Source organism: Malania oleifera, chromosome 4 (genome assembly GCF_029873635.1).
Source record: "Malania oleifera isolate guangnan ecotype guangnan chromosome 4, ASM2987363v1, whole genome shotgun sequence".
Taxonomy (NCBI): domain Eukaryota; kingdom Viridiplantae; phylum Streptophyta; class Magnoliopsida; order Santalales; family Ximeniaceae; genus Malania; species Malania oleifera.
The window spans coordinates 74619039-74641991 of NC_080420.1; the positions used below are offsets into that span (position 1 = coordinate 74619039).

General features: G+C 38.6%; 1 protein-coding gene across 1 annotated transcript; it reads right to left on the reverse strand.

Annotated features, from left to right (window-relative positions):
- Positions 1-490: 490 nt before the first annotated feature.
- On the reverse strand, positions 491-19057 carry LOC131154453 (inactive leucine-rich repeat receptor-like serine/threonine-protein kinase At1g60630). Its single transcript, XM_058107242.1, has 2 exons — positions 16520-19057; positions 491-1330 (listed from the first exon to the last, which is right to left on the reverse strand). The coding sequence occupies exons 1-2, from the start codon at positions 17895-17897 to the stop codon at positions 672-674; spliced, it is 2037 nt and encodes a 678-aa protein (XP_057963225.1). The 5' UTR covers positions 17898-19057; the 3' UTR covers positions 491-671.
- Between the last annotated feature and the right edge of the window lie 3896 nt (positions 19058-22953).

A 22953-nucleotide genomic window follows, 5' to 3' on the forward strand; every position in this document is an offset into this window, starting at 1 on the left:
AGCATCTGATTTGTCTTTGGAAATTGAAATTTTCAACTTTTTTTTCCAAAATAAAATGCATGCTCAATACTTTTAGCAGCACATTTTTTATGCTTAAATTCTCAAATAGTTAAAAACAATAATCACTAAATTTAATGGACGTGTACCGTTGCTTCATGTTATTTCAACACCAGTGCAACACCAGCACAAAAATAAAATAAAAACAACCCACGGGATATCTCAAGAGTATGTCCTAGAGCCACCATGGTCTTCGTTGAGAAATGCTGAAAGTATCAAGCAGTGCTTATTGTAGCCCTGCAAAACTATTTTTCTGTTGCACCAGAAATTATCAGAGGACTGGCATCACTCGCATATATATCAAGGCAACTATGAAATCTATGGATCGAACCTAAACTTGCAGCAAAACTGATTAACTAATAGTTTGTTCTTTAAGTTGTAGCTCTGGCATTCTCACCACCACAACCAAAACAAGGCTCGCTCTCACAAAGCATGAGTCATTTAGTAGACAACTTTATTTCCACCGCTAAAAAAACGACCTAAATCCAAGTAAACATGAAGAAAAAATGGAGTACCTTTACACCAGGAGACTCTACAATGCCCTGTTAAAGAATAAGCGTCTAATAAACAAAAATCAAAGTACATGCTTTTGAGCTTCCAAATTTACCAACGACTCATATGCTTAAATGCTCTTCCCTTGGGAGGCTCTGAACCGTATCTGACCATCTTCCTGGTGAATAGTCACTGCCGTTGGACGAAACTGGATTTTCTGCCCTGGTCTCTCTGATCATTTTTAGAACTTCCCTCATCCCCGGCCGGTTCTCGGGCACAAGTGAGACACAAACCATTGCGATGTTTAAGAGATTCCCGAGTTTCTCTTCGGAGGCCTCGTTACCAGACGCAGGATCATCTCCAGACTCGGTCTCTTCTTCACGGACTGAACGAACCCAGCCAGGGATGTCTGCACCATGTTTCTGTACAAGGTCTTGGAAGGGAGTTTTGCCAGTTAAGAGCTCCAAGAGCAGGACACCGAAGCTGTAGACATCAGCTTGTTGGGTGGGCGGCTTGCAGGTGTCATGGCATTCGGGGGCTCTGTAGAATAAGGAAGAAGCACTAGGTTCTTCAAATGAGTCTGGATCTCTAAACATGGTCAGGCCGTAGTCTGTGAAGCAGGACTCAAAGTCTGAACCTAACAAAACATTGGAGGATTTCAAGTTTCCATGTGCCAGGCCAGGGTTCTGGTGGATATAAAGCAGGCCGGTAGCCAAGTCCTCTGCAATTTTGAGGCATGACGTCCAGTGAAGAGGCTTCCCACTGGTTGAATTTCTTGATCCTGTAAAAGTAGTTATGAGTGTTCTGCTCAGTGTGAAGAAACAAATGCCAACATAAGCCAAAAATGTATGCCAACCATGCATAATAATCACAAATGAAGTCAACTATGAATTGTATTGCTCCAGAAAAGTTTATTATAAGAGCAACACGAAATTAGTGCATTCAGCCTGGAGCTATGGAGGTGTAATTGCCCCTGCCATTGAGTAAAGCATTTACGCAAACAAGAGCTAACTTATTGCAAGTTACAAACAGGATCCATCATGAAAGCTCTTTCTACCTTTGTTATGTCAAGACACATAATATTTCCTCAAGCATAAGAATCTATGAATATACTAGATTTGAATTGACAAAAACCAGGGTTAATAGCCAGGATGGCATGAGATCAGAAGGAATCAGGCAAGACAATCCTCCAAACAAAAACTGCAGAAATGCAATGTTAAAAAGTAACTTGACCAGGTGCACTGCATGCTATTCTTTCCTTCAAGATAGCACTGAACTCCAAAATCCAAACCTAGATAAGTCGTGCTTTCACAAAACTAAATTAGTTAACTTACACTTCTTATGAGGTAATAGTTTATACCATTATATGTGAATAATTCAAAACATGTCTAAATAGACAAGTACTACGTATGGAGTCAATGGTTTTGAAAGGAACTAAACAAAACACAGGATATTGTTCAGTATAGCAATTATCTACAGACAATGCACCACAATAATTAGAGGTCGGAGCAGCAACATAGACAATTCTAAACATTCCCAATCAAGAAACTTTCCAAGCAAGTGCTCACAACATATGGACTTGTAAATGAGATATAGCATTTTCCAACTATTACTGCTTCTGATAGGGTTGTTTGGATTTCAATCACTTGACAGGTTACTTACCACCAACATAAGTGCGCACTCAATGAAATATGTTTTATGAAGTAAAAATTGACAAAAAATAATTTCTTTTTATCTGAACCACAATACCTGGGAATTTACACGACTGCACAAAAAAAAAAACAAAAAAACAAAAAACGCAACACATTTGCAATGGCTCAAATACAATACATACCTCCTGACAATATGTTTATTGCCAGACTAAAATGTCAGTTTGATTCCCCCAATAGTATAACAATATTGGTTTATACCATTGTAGTATCAGTTTTGAGTTCAAGCTTCATCTAACCAACACATAGCACATCACTCCACCACCATGCCAGGTACACAAGGAGCAAAAGCTTAGTTCCACCCAGATACATAAAAGGCCAGACAAAATTTGTGGTCTTCAATAATTCTCCTATCTCTATTCTCTCATATTGTAAAACCACAAAGGCAAGTGTAGTAACCCGAATTAGGAGATAAAGGAATAAATTAATAAAAGAGAGGGATGGAAAATTTAGGAAAAAGGGGCAGCATGGCATCGTCGACGAATCCTAGTTTTTGTCGACGAGCGCCCTTCTAGGGATCGTCAACGAAGTTCAGGTCCTCGTTAACGAAGAGATCCTGAGAGTTTGGAATAAATTCAAGCTTCAGGTTCATCGACGAAGCTAGGCGGTCATCGACGAATGCCCTTCTGCAGTTCGTCAACGAAGACTCCATTTCGTCAATGAATGTGGTCGGGTAAAAGACTTAAAGGTGAAGCAAGGTTTAATACTTTAGAAAAATAAATATCTCTCTCTCTCTCTCTCTAGAACTACGAACCGGACTCTCTCTCCTTGATTTATCCGCCGATCGTCACCAGACTCAACAATCGGAAGTTACCACTAAGGTCTACGAGCAGTTCTCTACAGATCTAACGAATATTGATCCGGGCATTTCGGATCCCACTCCCAAAAGCTAAGGTTTCGTCCTTTTGGGACGTTTTTCAGGAAAACAGGTAAGGGAATTATATTATGTCAGCTATGTTTATGAGTTCTAACCAAATGGAATGTTAAAATGGCTTTTATATATATAGTTACGACTTTTCTAGGGTTTCCGACTTTCTTTCCGAAACCAACCGTATAAATTTAAATATGATATTTTTAAAGTATAGTATTGGACTTTCTAAACGTTTTCATCAGTTGTAAAATTGTTATTTCAAACCATAGGCTCGTTTTAAAACCAACCAAAGATGGTAGGGTTGGTTATCTCCATTTTTCCCGTATTTAGTTATAAATCTATATTTAGTAAAATAACAACTTTGAGATATTCATACCCCAATTTTAGCAGCAGTATTTACTTTCTCAAGCCAATGATTTATTTATAAGTTACCAGATGAAAAATTGTGGCATGAATATAGTTTTTAATTGGCATTAAATGAGCACGTTTTGTGTAACGGCTATATGTCGAGATATGAGATATGATGGCTATATGCCAAGAGATGAGATATGACAGCTAAATGCCGAGTTTATGAAATGCCGATTTTTACTAAACCAGTTTATGACAGATATGATACGCCAGTTTTTACCGAGTCAGTATCTAGCAGATATTTTTACAAAATTATGTATAGCTTATGTCCTATATAGTTTTATGAAATGAATTATGATCACAGTTTTATAAGATGTAAATTGTCATATATGATAGTAGAGCCCTGTTGCTATGATCTCATTGTAAGAGCACGGTACCATAGCTATATGTATGTAGGGGTGCAACCATACGTCTCAGATAGAGTGTGGATATGGGAAAGGCGATTGGTGGCCTGCTAAAGTACTCCCTGATGCATAAATTTCGAGGCTCCATCCGATGCAATAATTCCGGATGACTCTGCCTTTGGGCACAAGGTAGGCACCATCGTACTACTATTATGTTTGACTTAGCTATAGTCGGCCGACTATATGCTAGGTCCAGCCTCCAGGCCGCACAACCCGTCATGGGGGAAAGCATGTCGCACATGTATGTGATGGCGTGATGACGCTAGTCCTACAGATCAGGTTGTATCTTCTAGGCATATATGGGTATATTTACTATAAAAATGGCTATATTGAGCCACCAGTATGTATTTTTGGATTTATAAAGCAATACAGATTTTACAATGCCAACTAAATGTATTTAAATATTAATAGTATATGTATACACAAAATCTCATGCTAGTCACACACTGATGATAATATAATCCGTCTTACTGAGAAGTGTCTCACCCTAGCATACAAATGTTGTTTCGATTCCTCCGAGGGATCGAGCCTTTAGACAATAGACAATCCTTGCCAGAGCTGGTGAGATGTTAGACAATGTCTGTCTCTTTTGGGAATTGTAATAGCATATTATGTTTTTAGCATGTATGGTTGTATATGGGAAACAGACTCTGGAAAGTATTAGATGATGTATGTTTTTTCGCTGTGTATGTTTATACAGATCAGTATGGAATACCCGTTTTCCCCTTGTTTGGGCGGGTTGTATATATCTTTAGTATCAGAGATATGTATGTTATGTATGTTTAGTAAAACTTCGGACTCACCTAGAGGATCGGGGCGTTACAGGTGGTATCAGAGCCTAGGTTGCTAGGTTCTGCAAACTAAGTAAGATGGTCTTACTAGAGTATAGGTGTCAGAGTAGAACCACGATAGGAATGGGTATGACAGGACTTTCGAGTTTTGCTTCGTAAGCCTAGAGGCAAAAATCCATGTGTTTTTTTGGGTCAGTCAACGGGTTCAGAAAATCACGGCAATCCCTAGACGGTTTTGTTTCCGAGTGGAGAGGCAAAACTTGAGTTAGAATGAGAGTATTAGGTTGGCAGAGTACGTGGTCATTAGGGACGTTGGTTTATTAAGATAAGTAGTATTATAGTGGTAGTAGATATGTAAGGTACCAAGATTCTAAACAACTTTCTCAATTGTCTCTTTAGGATGGAGTCCAAGGACAATACTGCTAACGCTGGAGGCAGTAGGAGTGAGGGGGCTGGCCATGAGCCTGGCAATGACTCCACAGTGGTATTGCGGGACTTCGCCTAGCAGCTTAGGGCTGAAGTTGTGCGAACTTCTAAGGGGCAGGACCGTTCCACGGCTGAGTTGGGAGGTTCTATCGATCAGTTTACTCCTCTAAAACCCCCTACCTTCACAGGGAGTACAGACCCAATCTGAGCAGAGAATTGAATTCAGGAGATCGAGAAGATCTTGACTATTCTACGTTGCACGGATGAGCAGAAGGTGCTCTACGCGACTTTTAAGTTGACAGGTGAGGCGGCGAGATGGTGGGAATCAGTGAGGATGTTGGAGGAGCAGAGGCCAGTACAGCTGGTAATGACATGGGGCCGCTTCAGAAAGGTGTTCTTTGAGCGGTACTTTCCAGCCTCTATCAGGAACGCAAAGATGGAGGAATTCATGAACCTGACTCAGGGTCAACTGACGGTTCAACAATACACCGCCAGATTCATGGAGTTATCGCGTTTTGCTCCTTTTATAGTACCAGACGAGGCGAGGAAGGTATGAAAGTTTGAGAGGGTCTGAAAAGGGAGATCCTGAAGCAGGTGGCGATACTGCAGATTCAGGATTTTGCTACACTAGTGGACAAGGCCGCCGTGGTAGAGGAGAGCCTGCAGGGGGATTCAAAGATTCAAATTCCGAAGAAGAGGTCAGCACCTTCCAGTTCTTATCTAGGTGTAAGGCAAGGCGCACTTGGAAGAAATATGGTGGTGGCGGAGGCCAGCGGCAAGAGACTGGTGGTGGTACATCTTAGGGAACCTCATCTTCCTTTGCTTGTCCTACTTGTGGCAAGCGGCATTCAAGGAAGTGTATGTGGGGATTAGGTATCCGCTACCGATGTGGTAGACCAGGGCATATGGCGCGTGATTGCGGCACGCCGGGGAGCAATGTACCCCCACAGCAGCCATATCGGGGAGATGCTCAGGCACCACGTGGCGGATATCAATGGGGTACGACCCAAGCGAGGGTGTATTCCCTAACTCCTAGCGACGCAGAGAACGCAAGAGATGTGGTGACAAGTAATATTTATATGCTTTCAAATAAAATTGTGGTACTATTTGATTTAAGAGCGACGTATTCCTTTATTTCCAGGGGATTCATTAAATTATGTGGATTAGAGGCACAGTTATTAGATGTGAAATTAGCAGTGGCTACACTGTCAGGGTTAGTAGTTATATGTAGTAGGGTGATTCGGGATTTCCCAATAGAGATTCAGGGGAGAGTATTACCAGTCAGTTTAATTGTGTTTGATATGCACGGCTTCAATATCATTCTAGGGATGGATTGGCTAGCAACCACTAATGCCAATATTGATTGCCACAGGAGAGAGGTAGTATTTGAGCCTCCTAGGGAGCAGGATTTCAAGTTTGTAGGGTCATGTGCGCGTTCTGCACCACGTATCCTTTCAACTATTCAGGTTAGGAGGTTACTTTTGGAGGGATGTCAAGGGTACCTGTCATTTGTGAAAGAAACGTCGAGAGAAGAACTTAAGCTAGAGGAGATTCCCGTAGTAAGTGAGTTCCAGATGTGTTTCCAAAGGACTTGTCGGGATTGCCTCCTGATTGTGAGGTAGAATTTTTTATAGAGTTGACTCCAAGCACGACACCGATTTCAAAAGCTCCGTATTGTATGGCTCTAATAGAACTGAGGGAATTGAAGGAGCAGCTACAGGAGCTACTAGATAAGGGTTACATCTGATCGAGTGCTTCACCCTAGGGAGCACTGGTGCTGTTTATGAAGAAGAATGATGGGTCGATGAGGACGTGCATCGACTACAGAGAGATTAACAAGGTGACAGTGAAGAATAAATACCCGTTATTCAGAATTGATGATCTGTTTGACTAGCTACAGGGCACACAGGTCTTCTCTAAGATCGATCGGCGATCCGAGTATCATCAGCTAAAGGTGAAATCGGAGGACGTACCGAAGGCTGCATTCTGGACTAGGTATGGTCCCTATGAATTTCTGGTTATGCCTTTCAGATTGACCAATGCTCTTGCAGCATTTATGGACTTGATGAACAGGATGTTCCACGAGTATCTAGATTAATTCGTGGTCGTTTTCATTGACGACATCCTAGTTTATTCGATGAGTTTTGAAGAGCATGCAGTTCATTTGAGGTTGGCACTTTGGGTGCTCAGGGAGAAGAAGCTATTTGCGAAATTTAAGAAATGCGAGTTCTGGTTAGAGCAAGTGGCATTCCTGGGGCATATAGTGTCCAGGGAAGGGGTATCAGTGGACCTGAGCAAAATAAAAGCGGTAGTGGACTGGACGAGACCGAAGAATGTTCAGGAGGTCAGGAGTTTTCTGGCTCTTGCAAGATACTACCGACGGTTCATAGTAGGGTACTCCAAACTATCAAGTCCATTGACGCAACTCACAAGGAAGAACGTAAAGTCTGAATGGGCTGATGAGTACGAGCAGAATTTTCAGGAACTGAAGCAGCGGCTGGTTATTGCTCCAATTCTGACCATTCCGTCAGGGGATGGTAGATTTGTTATCTATAGTGACGCCTCTAAGAAGGGTCTCGGGTGTATTCTAATGCAATAGGGAAAGGCAATCGCCTATGTTTCTCGTCAACTTAAGGAATACGAGAAGAACTACCCGACACACAATATGGAATTAGTAGCGATAGTGTATGCATTGAAGATCTAGAGGCACTACTTGTACGGTGAAAGGTGCGAGATTTTTACCAATCATAAAAGTCTTAAGTACTTTTTCACCTAGAAGGAGCTGAACATGAGGCAAAGAAGATGGTTGGAGTTGATAAGAGACTACGACTGTATCATTAGTTACCACCTAGGAAAAGCTAATATAGTAGCTGATGCTCTGAGTCGAAAGTCAGTAGATGCGTCAGTTTCAGCAGTGGAAGTTCAATATCAGATTAGTATGGACCTGGAAAGGTTGGGCGTGGAATTAGTGGAAGGAAATCACCAAGCCTTCATTGCTAGCTTGGTTGTGCAACCGACCTTACGGGAAAGGATCAGGACAGCTCAGACAAAAGATACAGAGCTGGTAGAGGTTGTAGAGAGAGTGCAGAATAGATTGAAACCGGATTTCAACATCTCCGATGATGGGGTGTTGAGATTCCATACCAGGATCTGTGTACCGAATGACGCCGATATTAAGCGAGTCATTCTAGAGGAGGCACATCGTTCGCTATACACAATACATCTAGGGAGTACGAAGATGTACAGGGATCTGTAGGAATCTTTCTAGTGATCTAACATGAAAAAAGAGATCGCCTGTTTCGTACAGCAATGCCTGACATGCCAGCAGGTGAAGGCCGAGCACTTAAGGCCAGCGAAACCGTTGCAACCACTTCTTATTCCTAAATGGAAGTGGGAGCACATTTCCATGAATTTTGTCACGGGATTGCCATTAGCACTTCACGAACGGAATGCGATTTGGGTAGTGGTTGACAGATTGACAAAGATAGCCCATTTCATCCCGGTTAAAGTCAATTATTCCATGGATAAGCTAGTAGAGTTTTATGTGCAAGAGATAGTCAAATTGCATGGGGTGCCAGTGTCGATTGTCTCAGATAGAGATCCACGGTCTACTTCCCGGTTCTAGAAGAGTCTTCAGGAAGCGTTGGGATCTCAACTTACACTTAGTACTACATTTCACCCACAGACCGATGGTCAGTCAGAGAGGACCATCCAAATTCTAGAGGATATGTTGTGGACGTGTGTGCAGGATTTCGGAGGCAATTGGATCAAATATCTATCGTTGGTTGAGTTCGCCTACAATAATAGTTACTGAGCCAGTATCAAGATAGCACTGTATGAGGCACTGTATGATCGGAAGTGTCGATCTCCATTGTACTGGGATGAGGTTGTTGAGCGACAGGTTTTGGGGCCAAAGCTAGTCCAGCAAACCTCAGAGAAGGTCAAGCTCATCAGGGAACGGATTAAAGCAACTCAGAGTCCGCAGAAGAGCTATGCATATACACGCAGACGGGAGCTAGAGTTCGAGGTAGGTGATGCTATTATTTTTCGGATTGCTCCAATGAAATGAGTGATGAAGTTTGGTAGGAAGGGCAAACTAAGCCCTAGGTAAGTCGGACCATTCGAAATTCTGGAGAGAGTCGGTTTGGTGGCGTACAGGATAGCATTACCTCCCGCATTGTCTAGGATTCACGACGTCTCCCACATGTCCATGTTTAAGAGGTATGTTCCAGATCCTTCGCATGTGATCAGTTACAAGTCGTTGGAACTCAGGGACACGTTAGTATATGAGATACCAGTTCAAATCCTAGATCGTAGAGAGCAGGAGCTACGTACGAAGAGGATTCTGTTAGTAAAAGTATTGTGGCGTAATCACGCAGTGGAAGAAGCTTCATGGGAGTTAGAGACAGAAATACGTCAGAAGTATCCTCATTTTTCAGAGACACTCAGAGCTAGTCAGGTAAGTAGATCAACAGGTAAGTGGTTTTTATGTATGTATAGTGGTTAGAGTGGGTTTGGTTATGATTTAGCGTATGTTTGGTCTTCGGGAGAGTTTTGTTTAGATATTGTAATCTCCCAAGACATTATATGTAACCATGGTATTCCTCTGCCATAAGTGAGGGCAGGTAATAAATTTGGGACAGAGCTGCTATGTGGGTGACCGCCAGCTTTACCTAAAGTTAGAGCAGTGATAGTTCAGATGATGTGATAGAAAACAGTTAACAAATTTTGAGGACGAAATTTTTATAAGGAAGATTGTAGTAACCCAAATCAGGTGATAAAGGAATAAATTAATAAAAGAGAGGGATGGAAAACTTAGGGAAAAAGGGCAGCATGGCCTCGTTGACGAATCCCAATTTTCGTCGACGAGCGCCCTTCTGGGATCGTCGACGAAATTCAAGTCCCTGTCGACGAAGAGATCCCGAGAGTTTGGAATAAATTCAAGCTTCAGGTTTGTCGACAAAGCCAAGTGGTCGTCAACAAACACCCTTTTGCAGTTCGTCGACGAAGACTCCATTTCGTCGATGAATGTGGCCGGGTCAAAGAGTTAAAGGTGAAGCAAGGTTTGATATTTTAGAAAAATAAGTATCTTTCTCTCTCTCTCTCTCTCTCTCTAGAGCCGCAAACCGGACTCTTTCTCCTCGATTTTCTCGCCAATCGTCGCCAGACTCAACGATTGGAAGTTACCACTAAGGTCTACAAGTAGTTCTCTACAGATCTAGCGAAGTGGATTATTGATCCAGGTATTTCGGGTCCCACTCCTAAAAGCTAGGGTTTCGGCCTTTTGGGGCATTTTTTCGGAAAACAGGTAAGGGGATTATATTATATCAGCTATGTTTATGAGTTCTAACCAAATGGAATATTAAAATGGTTTTTATATGTATAGTTACGGCTTTTCTAGGGTTTCCGAGCCTAGGATTCGGTTAACCGACTTTATTTCCGAAACCAACCGTGTAAATTTAAATATAATATTTTTAAAGTATAGTATTGGACTTTCTGAACGTTTTCACTGATTGAAAAATTGTTATTTCAAACCATAGGCTTGTTTTAAAACCAACTAAAGACGGTAGGGTTGATTATCTCTATTTTTCCTGTATTTAGTTAAAAATCTATATTTAGAAAAATAACAACCTAAAGATATTCATACCCCAGTTTTAGTAGCGGTATTTACTTTCTCAAGCAGATGATTTATTTATGAGTTACCAAATGAAAAATTGTGTGGCATGAGTATAGTTTTTAATTGGCATTAAATGAGCAGGTTTTGTGTAATACTGAAATGTAACGGATGTATGCCGAGATATGAGATATGATGACTATATGCCAAGAGATGAGATATGACAGCTAAATGCCGAGTTTGTGAAATGCCGATTTTTACCGAGCCAATTAATGACAGATATGATATGCCGGTTTTTACCGAGCCAGTATCTAGAAGATATTTTTACAAAATTATGCATAGCTCATGTCCTATACAGTTTTATGAAATGAATTATGATCACAGTTTTATACGATGTAAATTGCTATATATGATAGTAGAGCCCTATTGTTATGATCTCATGGTAAGAGCACGGTACTGTAGCTATATGTATGTAGCGGCGCAACCACACGTCTCAGATAGAGTGTGGATATGGGAAAGGCGATTGGTGGCCCAGGTAAAGTACTCCCCAATGCATAAATTTCGGGGCTCCATCTGATGCAGTAATTCCGGATGACTCTGCCTTCGGGCACAAGGTAGGCACCATCATACTACTATAATGTTTGACTTAGCTATAGTCGGTTGGCTATATGCTAGGTCCAGCCTCCAGGCCGCACAACCCGTCATGGGGGGAAGCATGTCGCACGTGTATGTGATGGCGTGACAACGCTAGTCCTACAGACCATGTTGTATCTTCTAGGCATATATGGGCATATTTACTATAGAAAGGGTTATAATAAGCCAACAGTATGTATTTTCAGATTTACTAAGCAGTACAAATTTTACAATGCCAATTACATGTATTTAAATGTTAGCAGTATATGTACACACGAAATCTCATGCTAGCCACACACTGATGATAATATAATCCGTCTTACTGAGAGGTGTCTCACCCTAGCATACAAATGTTGTTTCAAGTCCTCCGAGGGATCAAGCCTAGCGTTTTGCCGGGCTGAATTTAGACAGTAGACAGTCCTTGCCAAAGCTAATGAAATGTTAGACAGTGTCTGTCTCTTTTGGGAATTGTAATAGCAAATTATGTTTAGTATGTATGGATGTATATGAGAAACAGTTAGAAACTCCGGTAAGTATTAGATGATGTATGTTTTTTTGCTGTTTATGTTTATACAGATCAGTATAGAACACTCGTTTTCCCCTTGTTTGGGCGGGTTTGTATATGTTTGGTATCAGAGATATGTATGTTATGTATGTTTAGTAACACTCCGGGCCCACCTAGAGGGTCGGGACATTACAGCAAGTGCACAAGGATAAAAGCTACTGTCTTTTACATTTTCTCAGCTCCTTCCTCCACCTCCCCCCTCCACACGCATTTCATTCATAGCTTCTATCATTAATTTGATACTGGCAACAAAAGCAACAACAACAATGTTACCTTAATCTCTGCAGCATACATTTCCTAGCTGCCACAAAACCAAGGATAAGATGGACCAACAACTTCAACTTTCTTCATTGTTAACTTCTCTGTCATCTCGACTCCTTCCCATTAAATTGCCATTATATTTATTCTCGTCTTCTTTGGAGACTACTATTTTCAAGTATTCTATTCTGCCAAACAAAATCTCTCTATACACTACATAAAAGAACGAATAATGTAAATCATTTCTCATGGACAAAATATCCTTCTATTTAAAAGCAAGGGAATGCATTCCCCCAAAAAAAGTAAACTTAATAAAAATAGATAAAATAATATTAGAAATATTTTAGATAGATTAGTGCTTGAATCTAAAAGAGGAAGCTCCTTTTGGTTGAAAAAAAACAAAATAAATTAGCAATATATATACTGATATCATATACTAAAGTACAAATGGTGTGAATCACTTCGTAGACAAAACTATTATTGTCTTTTAAAAGTGAGACTAAATTTTTTTTTAAATAAAATAAAATTCATTGAATATTTGATAAAATTAGATTTAGAAGGTTCTTTTTAAATAAGTATAGGCTTGAACCTTTAAAAAATCCATTTGATTAAAACTAAATAAACATAAGCATAATGGTATTGAAATTACTAAATAAAATCTATAACTCAAAAATAGCCAAATTCCTTTGACACCTTTAAAAATTATTGTGTAAGTGACTAACATTGTTTAGATAAATAATAACCTAACTTCTAAAAGATAAATATTAGAAATAAAACTATAGACCTAGAAATTCCCTCAAAATAATAAAATTTAAATTTAATTCATTAATGAATCATTAAGTAAACAAAAAATAACAATTAAAAAGATTTTAGATAGCAAATCACAATTTAGAAATTGCAATAAGCATATTGATATTTCTAATGCAAAAAGTTATATATTAAGATTTTTTTACAAAGTGTAAAAGATAGGTGTATTCATTAGATTTTCTATATATAATGTTATATAAATATTATATTTATTATATCATTTAATTTTAATTAGAGCATTCAAGTCATATCATATCCAATATTTCAAAGATTTGTTGTCTTTATATCTACGTGGTGTCATAATAGTATTTCATGTCTATGTTCGTACTTTGTAGTTGTATACAAAATATTAATTTTTATAAATAACTTTGAATCTTTGAACTTTTTAATATTTATAAACTTAATTATCTACATGGTGCCATAATAGTATTTCTTGTATATGTTTATATTTTATTGTTGTATAAAAAATATAAGGGCCTATTTGGTTGTAGAAAAAATAGTTTTCATTTTCCATTTTAATTTTTCAAAACAAATACAAAAAAAATAACTAATTTTTCAATTTTACATCATTTGTACAAAATAAATGAACAATACTAAAAAGTTTTGACAATACTCTCTTGTGGAAATAGTTTTATTTCTTGTTTTTAATTTTTCAAATATTAAAAAAATGCCACCTTGTTTTCCAATTTTACAAATTTTTATGGAAAAATTGAAAAACATTATTTCTAAATTTTTAACTTCTAACTTTGCATATGGGAGCATGAAATTCAAATCTTGGACTTTGATTTTTATGGATTATGAATTTGAGTTTCATCCAAATTCAAGCCCTAAAATATATGACTCAAAATGCCACCTTATATAATTTTTGAAAAACTGGAAAATAAAGTTGTTTTTTTGTAATTATTTAAAAATCTAGAAATAAAAAAAGAAAATTTATTTTCTGCAACTAAACAAACTTAGGAATCTTGAAAACTATAAGCTGAAATTTTTATATATTCTTTGGAAAACTAGAAATGAAAAATGGAAAATGCTTTCCACAACAAAATGGACCCTAAATTTTTATAAATAACTTTGAATCTCCATACTTTTCAATATTTATAAACTTAATTATGACAATACATTATTAATTTGTTTCTAAGAAAAAAATATCTAAACATTTTTAAGAATTATAAAATATTTGACACTAGATTTTTCACATGCAATCACATGCAACGCACAAGGCATATTTACCAGTTCAAATGCAAGCATGTTGTTGACTGTTTATATCGAGTTTGGGAGAAGTGTTAATTCTAAGAATTTTATAATAGATTTCTTGCTCTAAGTCTAGATCCAAATATCGTTATGTTATATGCCTATGTTTGAATTTTATTTTAAACCAATCTGCTCAAGCAAATTCAATTTCTATTCATCAAGAGCTCCAAATTTGATGCAGCGAGAGAATAGTGCCAATTGTCAAAATTAATCTTAACAACAAGAAACATGCAATAGCATAGGGTATGAATTATCTATTTGCAGTTTATTATTATATAAGTTGTAGCACAGGAATGAATGCAGTTACTGCCTAATTTTCAAACCAGCCTTGAGTGCCTAGCATAGGAATTTAGTGCCAAACAACAATATGGGCCCTTAAGTCAAAAAATCATATATCTTTAGCTAGTTCTCGGACAATGAAAAGATTTAAAGAGCTTAGGCCTTATAAAGTTGTGAGCAAATATGCCAGAAGATCCTCAGTTCAGAATATCAAGCCCATCAACAAATTGTTAGAACGATTGAATAATCCAATCATGAGCTACACAAGGCATATGGAAAGCCAGTTTAGCTTTTATACTGCAGGCTCGGCATTCAAAATAACTGAAAATGAATTTTTTTCTGCAAATGGATCTCAATCAATTTGCTAGATATGAGTATCGTGAAATTTGGATGACTGATGAGGTAGCACAATATGGCAGAAGGTAAATGGGAAACACGACAGACATACAAATATTGTGCTACGGGAACAGGCAAGTATGATCAAAAGAAACACATCCAAACAATGCATACAACAATAAAGGTCGTTATTCAGAAGGAACCGACTTCTGAAAGGCAGTTTGAATACACAAGAAGAACATATTATTTAATTGCAGATTGATTAGCCTTGGTGAAGACTGGAAAAAGGGGAGCAATTACATGCTTTGATTGAAGGATGACTGATTGCATGCATTAGGTTGAACAAAGACGCAGATGGCACACAAAAGAAATAATGGAGCCTTCAAAAGAGAAGTTTTCAAGGAAAGATTGGACATGCAACATCATATAAGCAAAGTTAGGTAACTAAATTGGGTGACCACCAATCAATCAAACCCTACTTTCATAATTAAGAATAAAGAATTCAGGGTCTTTAGCAATCATATTAAACACAATGGGTCCTTATCGTCGACAAGATCTCCATACAATCCAAAAGTGGGGAAGCTATGATTTGGGGAGGCAGGGAGAACCACACTACCCTCAAAGCAAGCCATTGCACCCACGACTACAAGGAGTGAAAGGATACGACTGAGCAGTTGAGCTGCATTAGCAGGTGAATCCCTCCATTCTAACTCTGATTATAACACTGGCCCGGTGGGAAAGTGAAGCTGCTTGGTCCCCAAGCAATGCTCTCATTATTTCCTTACCAAACCCTACTGGCTCAACCATCCAACACTTCTTCCAAGGCCTCACTCTCATCATATGATTGACCAATCTGAGTCTGATTTAGCTACTAAAATTGAATTTGACATTTCCAAATATTTATTTTATTTTATTCTTTTAAAAAAAGAAGCTTAATATTTTTAAGTAATAAGTGCCAACGTTACTCTAAAAAAAATTATGTATTTTAAACAAATTTTTAAATCTTTTAAAAAAAGGTTAAATACAGATTTTGAAAAAAAAAAAAAAAACACATGCTATTAAATACTGATATAATTTTCCAAATAAATTTATTTGAAAATAAAAACTGTGAAGTTCAAAATTCAAATCTTATTTTAAAAAAATGGATCTCAATAGACCAATCACGTGCCCACAATGACTTCATTAACTCTGTTCCTGATTTTTATTCCAACTAAAATAACCTCTCATCACGTGAAGGATATTAAAGAGCACCTTGTATGCAACAAAAAGCTAGGTCGGTACATTACATCTCTGTTTCTACTACCTAAAGACTAAATCCACGTGACCATGTTCACCAGCTTTGACTAACCTATATATATTAAACATAACCATTTATAATAAAATAATTCTTTTAAAAACAATAAATAAATACATTTTTTAATATATATATATATATATATTATTTTAAAAAAGTTATGAGTGATGGATTTTCTAATAATAGAGATAATAAAATAAAAATAACTTGGAGTTTAGAGCATGAAGAACAGTAAACAGGGAGGGAGAGACAGAGGGAGACCGGAGATGGTTGTTAGGGGGGTGGCTGGGAGGAGGCGGGGGCGGGGGCGGGGGCGGTGCGTACCGTGGATGAGGGAGAAGAGGCTGCCGTTGGGGAAGTAGTCGTAAACCAGGAGGCGCTCCTCTTTGGCCTGGAAATAGGCTCTGAGTGGGACCAGATTAGGATGTCTGAGCCTCCCCAGCATCTCCACCTGCCCCCTGAACTCTTCCAGGCTGGGGGGGTACCTTGTGTCCTTCAGCCTCTTCACCGTCACTATGTACCCTGTCTCCATCACCGCCTTGTACGTGCTCCCCGTCGTCCCCCTCCCCAGCGTCTCCGCCGACGCCTTCAGCAGATCCTCCATGCTGTAACCCATCTCCCCTCCACCGCAAAACACCAACCTCCCCAACCCCTCCCCCCTTTCCCACGTCAATCCCCCCTGCTCTCTCCCGTTGTTACCACCTCCCCTGCCATTTCCTCCCGCCTCCCCCTCCGCCATCGCCTCCCCTCCGCCTTTGCTCCACCCCACCCCCGAACCTTTATTCTTCCTCCTCCTCCCTACATTACACGCCAAGCAAATCAGCCCTATGCATATTAGTAGCAACACCAACCCGCCCACGCTCCCCGCGATTATCACGATCAGCATCTTCCGGTTCGTCCGCTTCGGCGGGGAACCTAAGCCCGGAACCAGCGTCGGATAAGCGGGACTAATCGAAGGTGTGAGCCCGTTGTTGGGATTTTCGCTACATGGGTTTTGAATTTGTTCCCCGCAGAGGTTGAGATTGTTGGAGAATGAGGATTGGTCGAATCGTACCAAAGCCGGCGTTACTGGGATTTTTCCGGAGAGCTGGTTGTTTGATACGTTGAATAATCGAAGGCTGGTTTGGTTCAGGGGAGGAATGTTACCGGTCAATCTGTTGTCTTCCAGGTAAAGAACGAACAAACGCCGGAGCTTGAGCAGAGTCCCGGGAATGCGGCCAGAGATTTGGTTTCCCGACAAGTCTACGACCTTTAATCGGTGCAGGAGCGAGATGGAATCCGGGAAGTCGCCGTAGAAGTTGTTGTCGCTGAGGAAGAGGGACTTGAGGTTGACGAGTCCGGAGAGGTCGGGGATTTCGCCGGAAATGGAGTTTCCTTTTAAGCTGAGCACTCGCAGCTGGTCTAACTGGTTGAAGCTCTTCCCGTGTAGCGTGCCGTTCAAGTTTAGGTGCTCGAGGACGAGCTTCGAGATCCTTCCTCTCAAGCACTCTTTGACCCCTTTCCACTTGCAGACCTCGCTCCCTCGCCATGGGAGCGTGTTCAAAGGATCAATTGACGATTTCAAGGTTAAAAGCCCTTCTGCGTCACCCGACCTAGCCACAGGTGTAAGAGAGAGTGCGGAGAAGAAGAAGAAGAAGAAGAGGTAGAAGATGTTGACAGAGGACTTCGGAACGAGTCGTCGTTCCCCTTCCATTAAGAACATTGATTGGGGGGTTCTTGGAATGGTGTATCCAGATTGCACTAATAATGATCTTAAATTGAACTCTTGATCCAATTAATTTCCCACAGACAGCTGGTGCTCGAACCTTCGGAGACAGCGGAGAATCCACACCGATTCAGAATGTTGGTATCTAAAAAGCCAAAAATCACTCGACCCGCCCGTAGCCTTTTGATTATCCTCTGTTCTTGTTTTTACCGATATGAGTTGTGAGATCAAAATCCTCAGATCTACGGCCTCGCATATGCAATGTCGCGATGCGTTTCCCTTTTACAACAAAATATCACCATCAGCGAGTGAATTGACGAGGAATCAAACCCTTAACCCAACAGCCCAAAAAGGCGCCAATTTCAGTCACCATCAGTGCCTTTTTTGACTCACCCGGCAGCTTCAAGCCTTCGATGTTTAAACCAGAATGAGCCGCAGTCAAGAATTTCATTTATCCACACACTCTGCTAAAACCCTAATAATTGCAGAGAGCTCAGATAGAAAAAGTAAAGGAGCTCACTCCATTGATCAAACGGGCATCTTTCTCGAAAATCCTGCCCGCAAAACTCACGGGGACATGCAGCGTCGGCTTCACGTGAACTCAACCCAGACGTTGCAGGTGAGAAATTTTAAAAAACCCATTTAATTATTTTATTTTATTTATTTTCTGCGGAGCAGTCCCCTCGGTCTGCTCAAACCCTTTCACCAGTTTTGAAGCTTCCATCTTTCCAAGGCATGGGATCCAATACCCTGGCATTCAGATTCAATTGGATCGATGCCTCTACGACTCGCGAAAGATGGAATCTTTTAACCTCCTCCCAGCAAACAAAATGAAATGCAAAAGCCCCCAATGAGTACACTCCAGAAGTTGAAACCACAAACCCAAAACTGCAAGTGAATCCCAGAAAGTCTCAGCTCTAGATGGAAAGAAACTAGAGGAGGAGCGAGCAAGCCCCGTTCTCCGATCACCCATACAAAAGGATCAATCCAGAAGCACGCAAATCGTAATAATTCAAGAGAGAGAGAGAGAATTAAAGAGTTAAAAAGGACAGAACTGAGCAAGAACAGAGGTGCCTCAGGGGACGGGTGAACGCATTGATGCCCATATGGCTTATGGGTTTTGTCTTGTCGAAGTAACACGACACCTCAGCGTGGAGTAAATGTGCACTTTGTAGTTGTGTTCACGTTATATAAGATCGGTGAGCCTCCAGCTCGCGCCAGCTGTCCAGTCACCGGCCGGCTGCCACATTTTTATTATTCTGTTTTGGTTAAAAACAACATTACAGAACCACTCCCAAATTTAAGTGATACACCCATTCAGAATTTTTTTCATTTTTTATATTATTTATTAATAATATATTAAATAATAGTTTGATTGAGAAAATTTTTTTCTATTTTGCAGCTTACACATTTATTGGAAAATGAAGAAGTGCTGACACATGATAATGTAAATCTTAGATTTATATTTTTTTGTAAATTAAAAAAATTTAAGTATTCGATTCTCTCTTTTTATATTTAAGATTTTGAATACTTAGTTTATGTTTTAATGTGATAATAATTAAGAAAAAATTTATTTGTTAAGTTGTTCAATATTTTTTTTCTTCAATAACTAAATATAAAAAAGTGGGTTCATTTTCTTTATATTTTTCAAACTACAAATGGGATTATTGATTTTAAGAAAAATAAAAAATATAATAAGTTAATGAACAAAATTAATTTTACAATCATTAATATTTAAATTTTAAATTTTTAAAAATATTAATATATCATTAACAAGAGATAAGAAAAATTAAATATAAATAGTCTATAAAATTATATTTTCTTTGTTCTTCTTTCCTAAAAATTTTCAAGTTTTACACCATTCCCAAAAGCATACGGGGCTTAAACATTTGTATTTCACAACTTTCTTCTTTGTATTTCACAACTTTCTTATACATTCAAAGTATTGAATTACTGTAAAAATTTCGGAAAAGTTTCCTTTTAAAAATGACCATATCCATCCATGCACCTATTTAGAGAGAACATTTTTCCTGGGCAATCGATATTGATATGTTCACAAATTTCATTCACAACTTTCATACACATTCAAAGCATCGAATTACTGTAAAAATATCAACATAACCTCATTTTAAAAATGATCATATCCATCCATGCACCTATTCAAAGAGAACATTTATCCTCGATAATCGATACCAGCATACTCACAAATTTCATTCACAACTTTCATACACATTCAAAGTATCGAAATATTGTGAAAATTTCAGCAGAGTCTCCTTTTAAAAATGAACATATTCATCCATGCGTTTGTTCAAAGAAAACATTTATCCTCGACAATCGATACCAGTATGTTCACAAATTCCATTCATAACTTTCATATACATATACATATTGGGAAACAATACATAAGAATACATGTTCAAATCCATGCACCTGTTCAAGGAAAACAATTTTAATCAGGAATACCAATATGGTTACAACGTTTATTTACAACTTTCATTCACAACTGTCATACACAACTTTCATTCATATATACATGTTGGGAAAAATGAATAAGCATTCCCAATTATACATAAATAATGCAACGATGTTATACAAATGAAATAAAAATAATTGATGCTATCAAATGAAATAAAAATAATTAATGGTATACAAATGAAATAAAAATAATCGATGTTATGCACATAAAATCAAAAGAAGGAGACTACTCAATGCCGCATGCAGGTCATCTACGGTTTCAGGGTGGCTGCCGTATGTGTCTGCCCTCTCCTTGCTGCTCATCTGCATCTAGTGTCCGGTCCCATCGCCGTCTTGTATGTCCAGCATCTCCACCAAGAGGTACTACATAATTGACTATAATGTCATCCATGTAGGATCTCCATATGAACTGCACTTAAACATAAGTAAAATGTAAAAGAACTATGCATATCTAGTAGATAAAAACTTTGATGTGCTACACTTTAATCAGATTATATTTCATGCTCCTGGTGCATATTCAACTCGAACCTATACTAGGGCAAGGTATGCTGCGCAACTAACAGCGCCCTCAAGTCATCTCTCCATCTGTACAAAATAAAAATGTAAGTATTCGAATGTAACGAGCAGTACGTACTACGAATTAGTATTCATAATACTTAGAGCACAAATGCATTGTAAATGTTGTTGTTACTAACTGGTATGCGAGTGGGAATCAGTCAACCGAATGCCTATCCTCTTCCCTCTTAATCTGCAACACATCGAGGCTCAAAAGAGCTAAGGAAGGGCATCTCTCCCAGACCCAAACTTGTTAAAGGAGTCGGGTGACCATCAGCCCACGCTCGGCTGGACCAGTGCTCATCGCCCATCGTCAACACAGTCCGATCGGTTAGCCCTGGATCGATCCTGCAAAAGGTACAAGTGAAATACAGTGAATATAAAAATAACATGATATGTAGTAAAAGTTCTATAAGTGCGTAATAAGTCAATGCAAATGGCCAACTACATCCCTAGGTTGCGTCTGTAACGACCTGAAATTTCCATCCATTTTTTTCTCTATATTAATAAATGAGCTATGAAACGTTACCTGAGCATAACTATCATCACCACGGCCCGTAGTGGGATCGTGGTATCCTGTGCATTTCATATAACACCTAAGTAGCAGAAGTACATATATATCCAATAAATACCAAAATACAATACCAGAGTACCATATACCTATCTGTACATATACACACATATACATAAGATTTCCCAAAAAGTCCCAAAATATTGTGGGCTCCACAGACCACCTCAAAGACTACGCCAACTCTACACCAACTCTACCTCTGAACTGGCCCTGCTCGCCTCTCCGGATTATCTGAAATGTTTAATAATTATGGAGCGAGACACCTCTCAGTAACGAGAAACATGTTATCACCAGTGTGTGGCATATGAGTTAGTTGGAAATATATCATTTAATTAATACTGTATATGATATATATCCAGAAAACATTTGTATAATAACACATGCTTATATCATATAGAATATGGAAATTTCTAAGTTATCTATTCAAAAGTACTTCTATCTATAATACGTAATCTATGCTTTCTGTGTGTACTATATATAACTATATATCGGTAAACTTCCCCCTGGATGGCTATATGTCATGACTTACCCCCTCATGACTGGGTTGTGCGGCCCGAAGGCGGGGCTAAACACTGGTTGACCCTCCAGTGCTAGCCTAACTGTATGCATATCTAGATGCCTATAGCACGAAAGGCCCGCTCCACCTGGTTCGGACGCCAGGGAGCTCACAACTCTACCTGAGGCCACAATCAGTTGTACCATACTTTATTTGATACGTATGGTTGCACTGTCTATATTGTAACACAATGGTACCGTGCTCTATAAACTGTTGTATTCCATCGGAGCCTGATACTGTATAATAATATTTCTATATAAATTTAGTTGTTTTACCATGATTCTGTATTTCTGTATAACAATGATTCTGTATCAAGTGTATAGCCATGACGTTATAATAACTGTATATCTGTATATTTGTATATTTTGTAATTCTGTAACTGTAATTCTGTATTCTGTATGTCATGGCTCTATATTCTGTATATCATGATTTTATAAAACTTTGTATAATCATGATTCTATATTTTGTATATCATGATTCTATAAAATTATGTATAATCATGGTTCTATATTCTATATATCATGGTAATAAAACACCGCATAATCAAATCTGTAAATTGTTGTACAATCTTGTTATGGAATATACTACGTATTCGTAATTCTATAAAATACTACATAAGCATGATTCTATAAAATACTATATATCATATAAACTGTATATTTGTAAAATTCTTTATAGCCGTAACTTTGTATGTAAAACTGTATAAGTAATGTTTCACAACTCTCTAAGCTATATAATCATGCTTCTGTAAAATTGTATAACACATTCTATAATATTTTTCAGTATTTCTCATGCCACACAATTCAATAAAACTCTATAAATATGTTATGTAAAATTGTATAAATTTTCAGACTCTGATTAAATACTATTTTATGTGATAATAAGGTTGACATAAC

Excerpts from the sequence above, each read along its gene's own strand:
- LOC131154453 (XM_058107242.1), bottom strand. The coding sequence starts at position 17,897 with ATGTTCTTAATGGAAGGGGAACGACGACTCGTTCCGAAGTCCTCTGTC. Across the intron at positions 1,331-16,519 it reads CCTCTTCTCCCTCATCCACG|GATCAAGAAATTCAACCAGT; the intron begins GTACGCACCGCC and ends CTACTTTTACAG.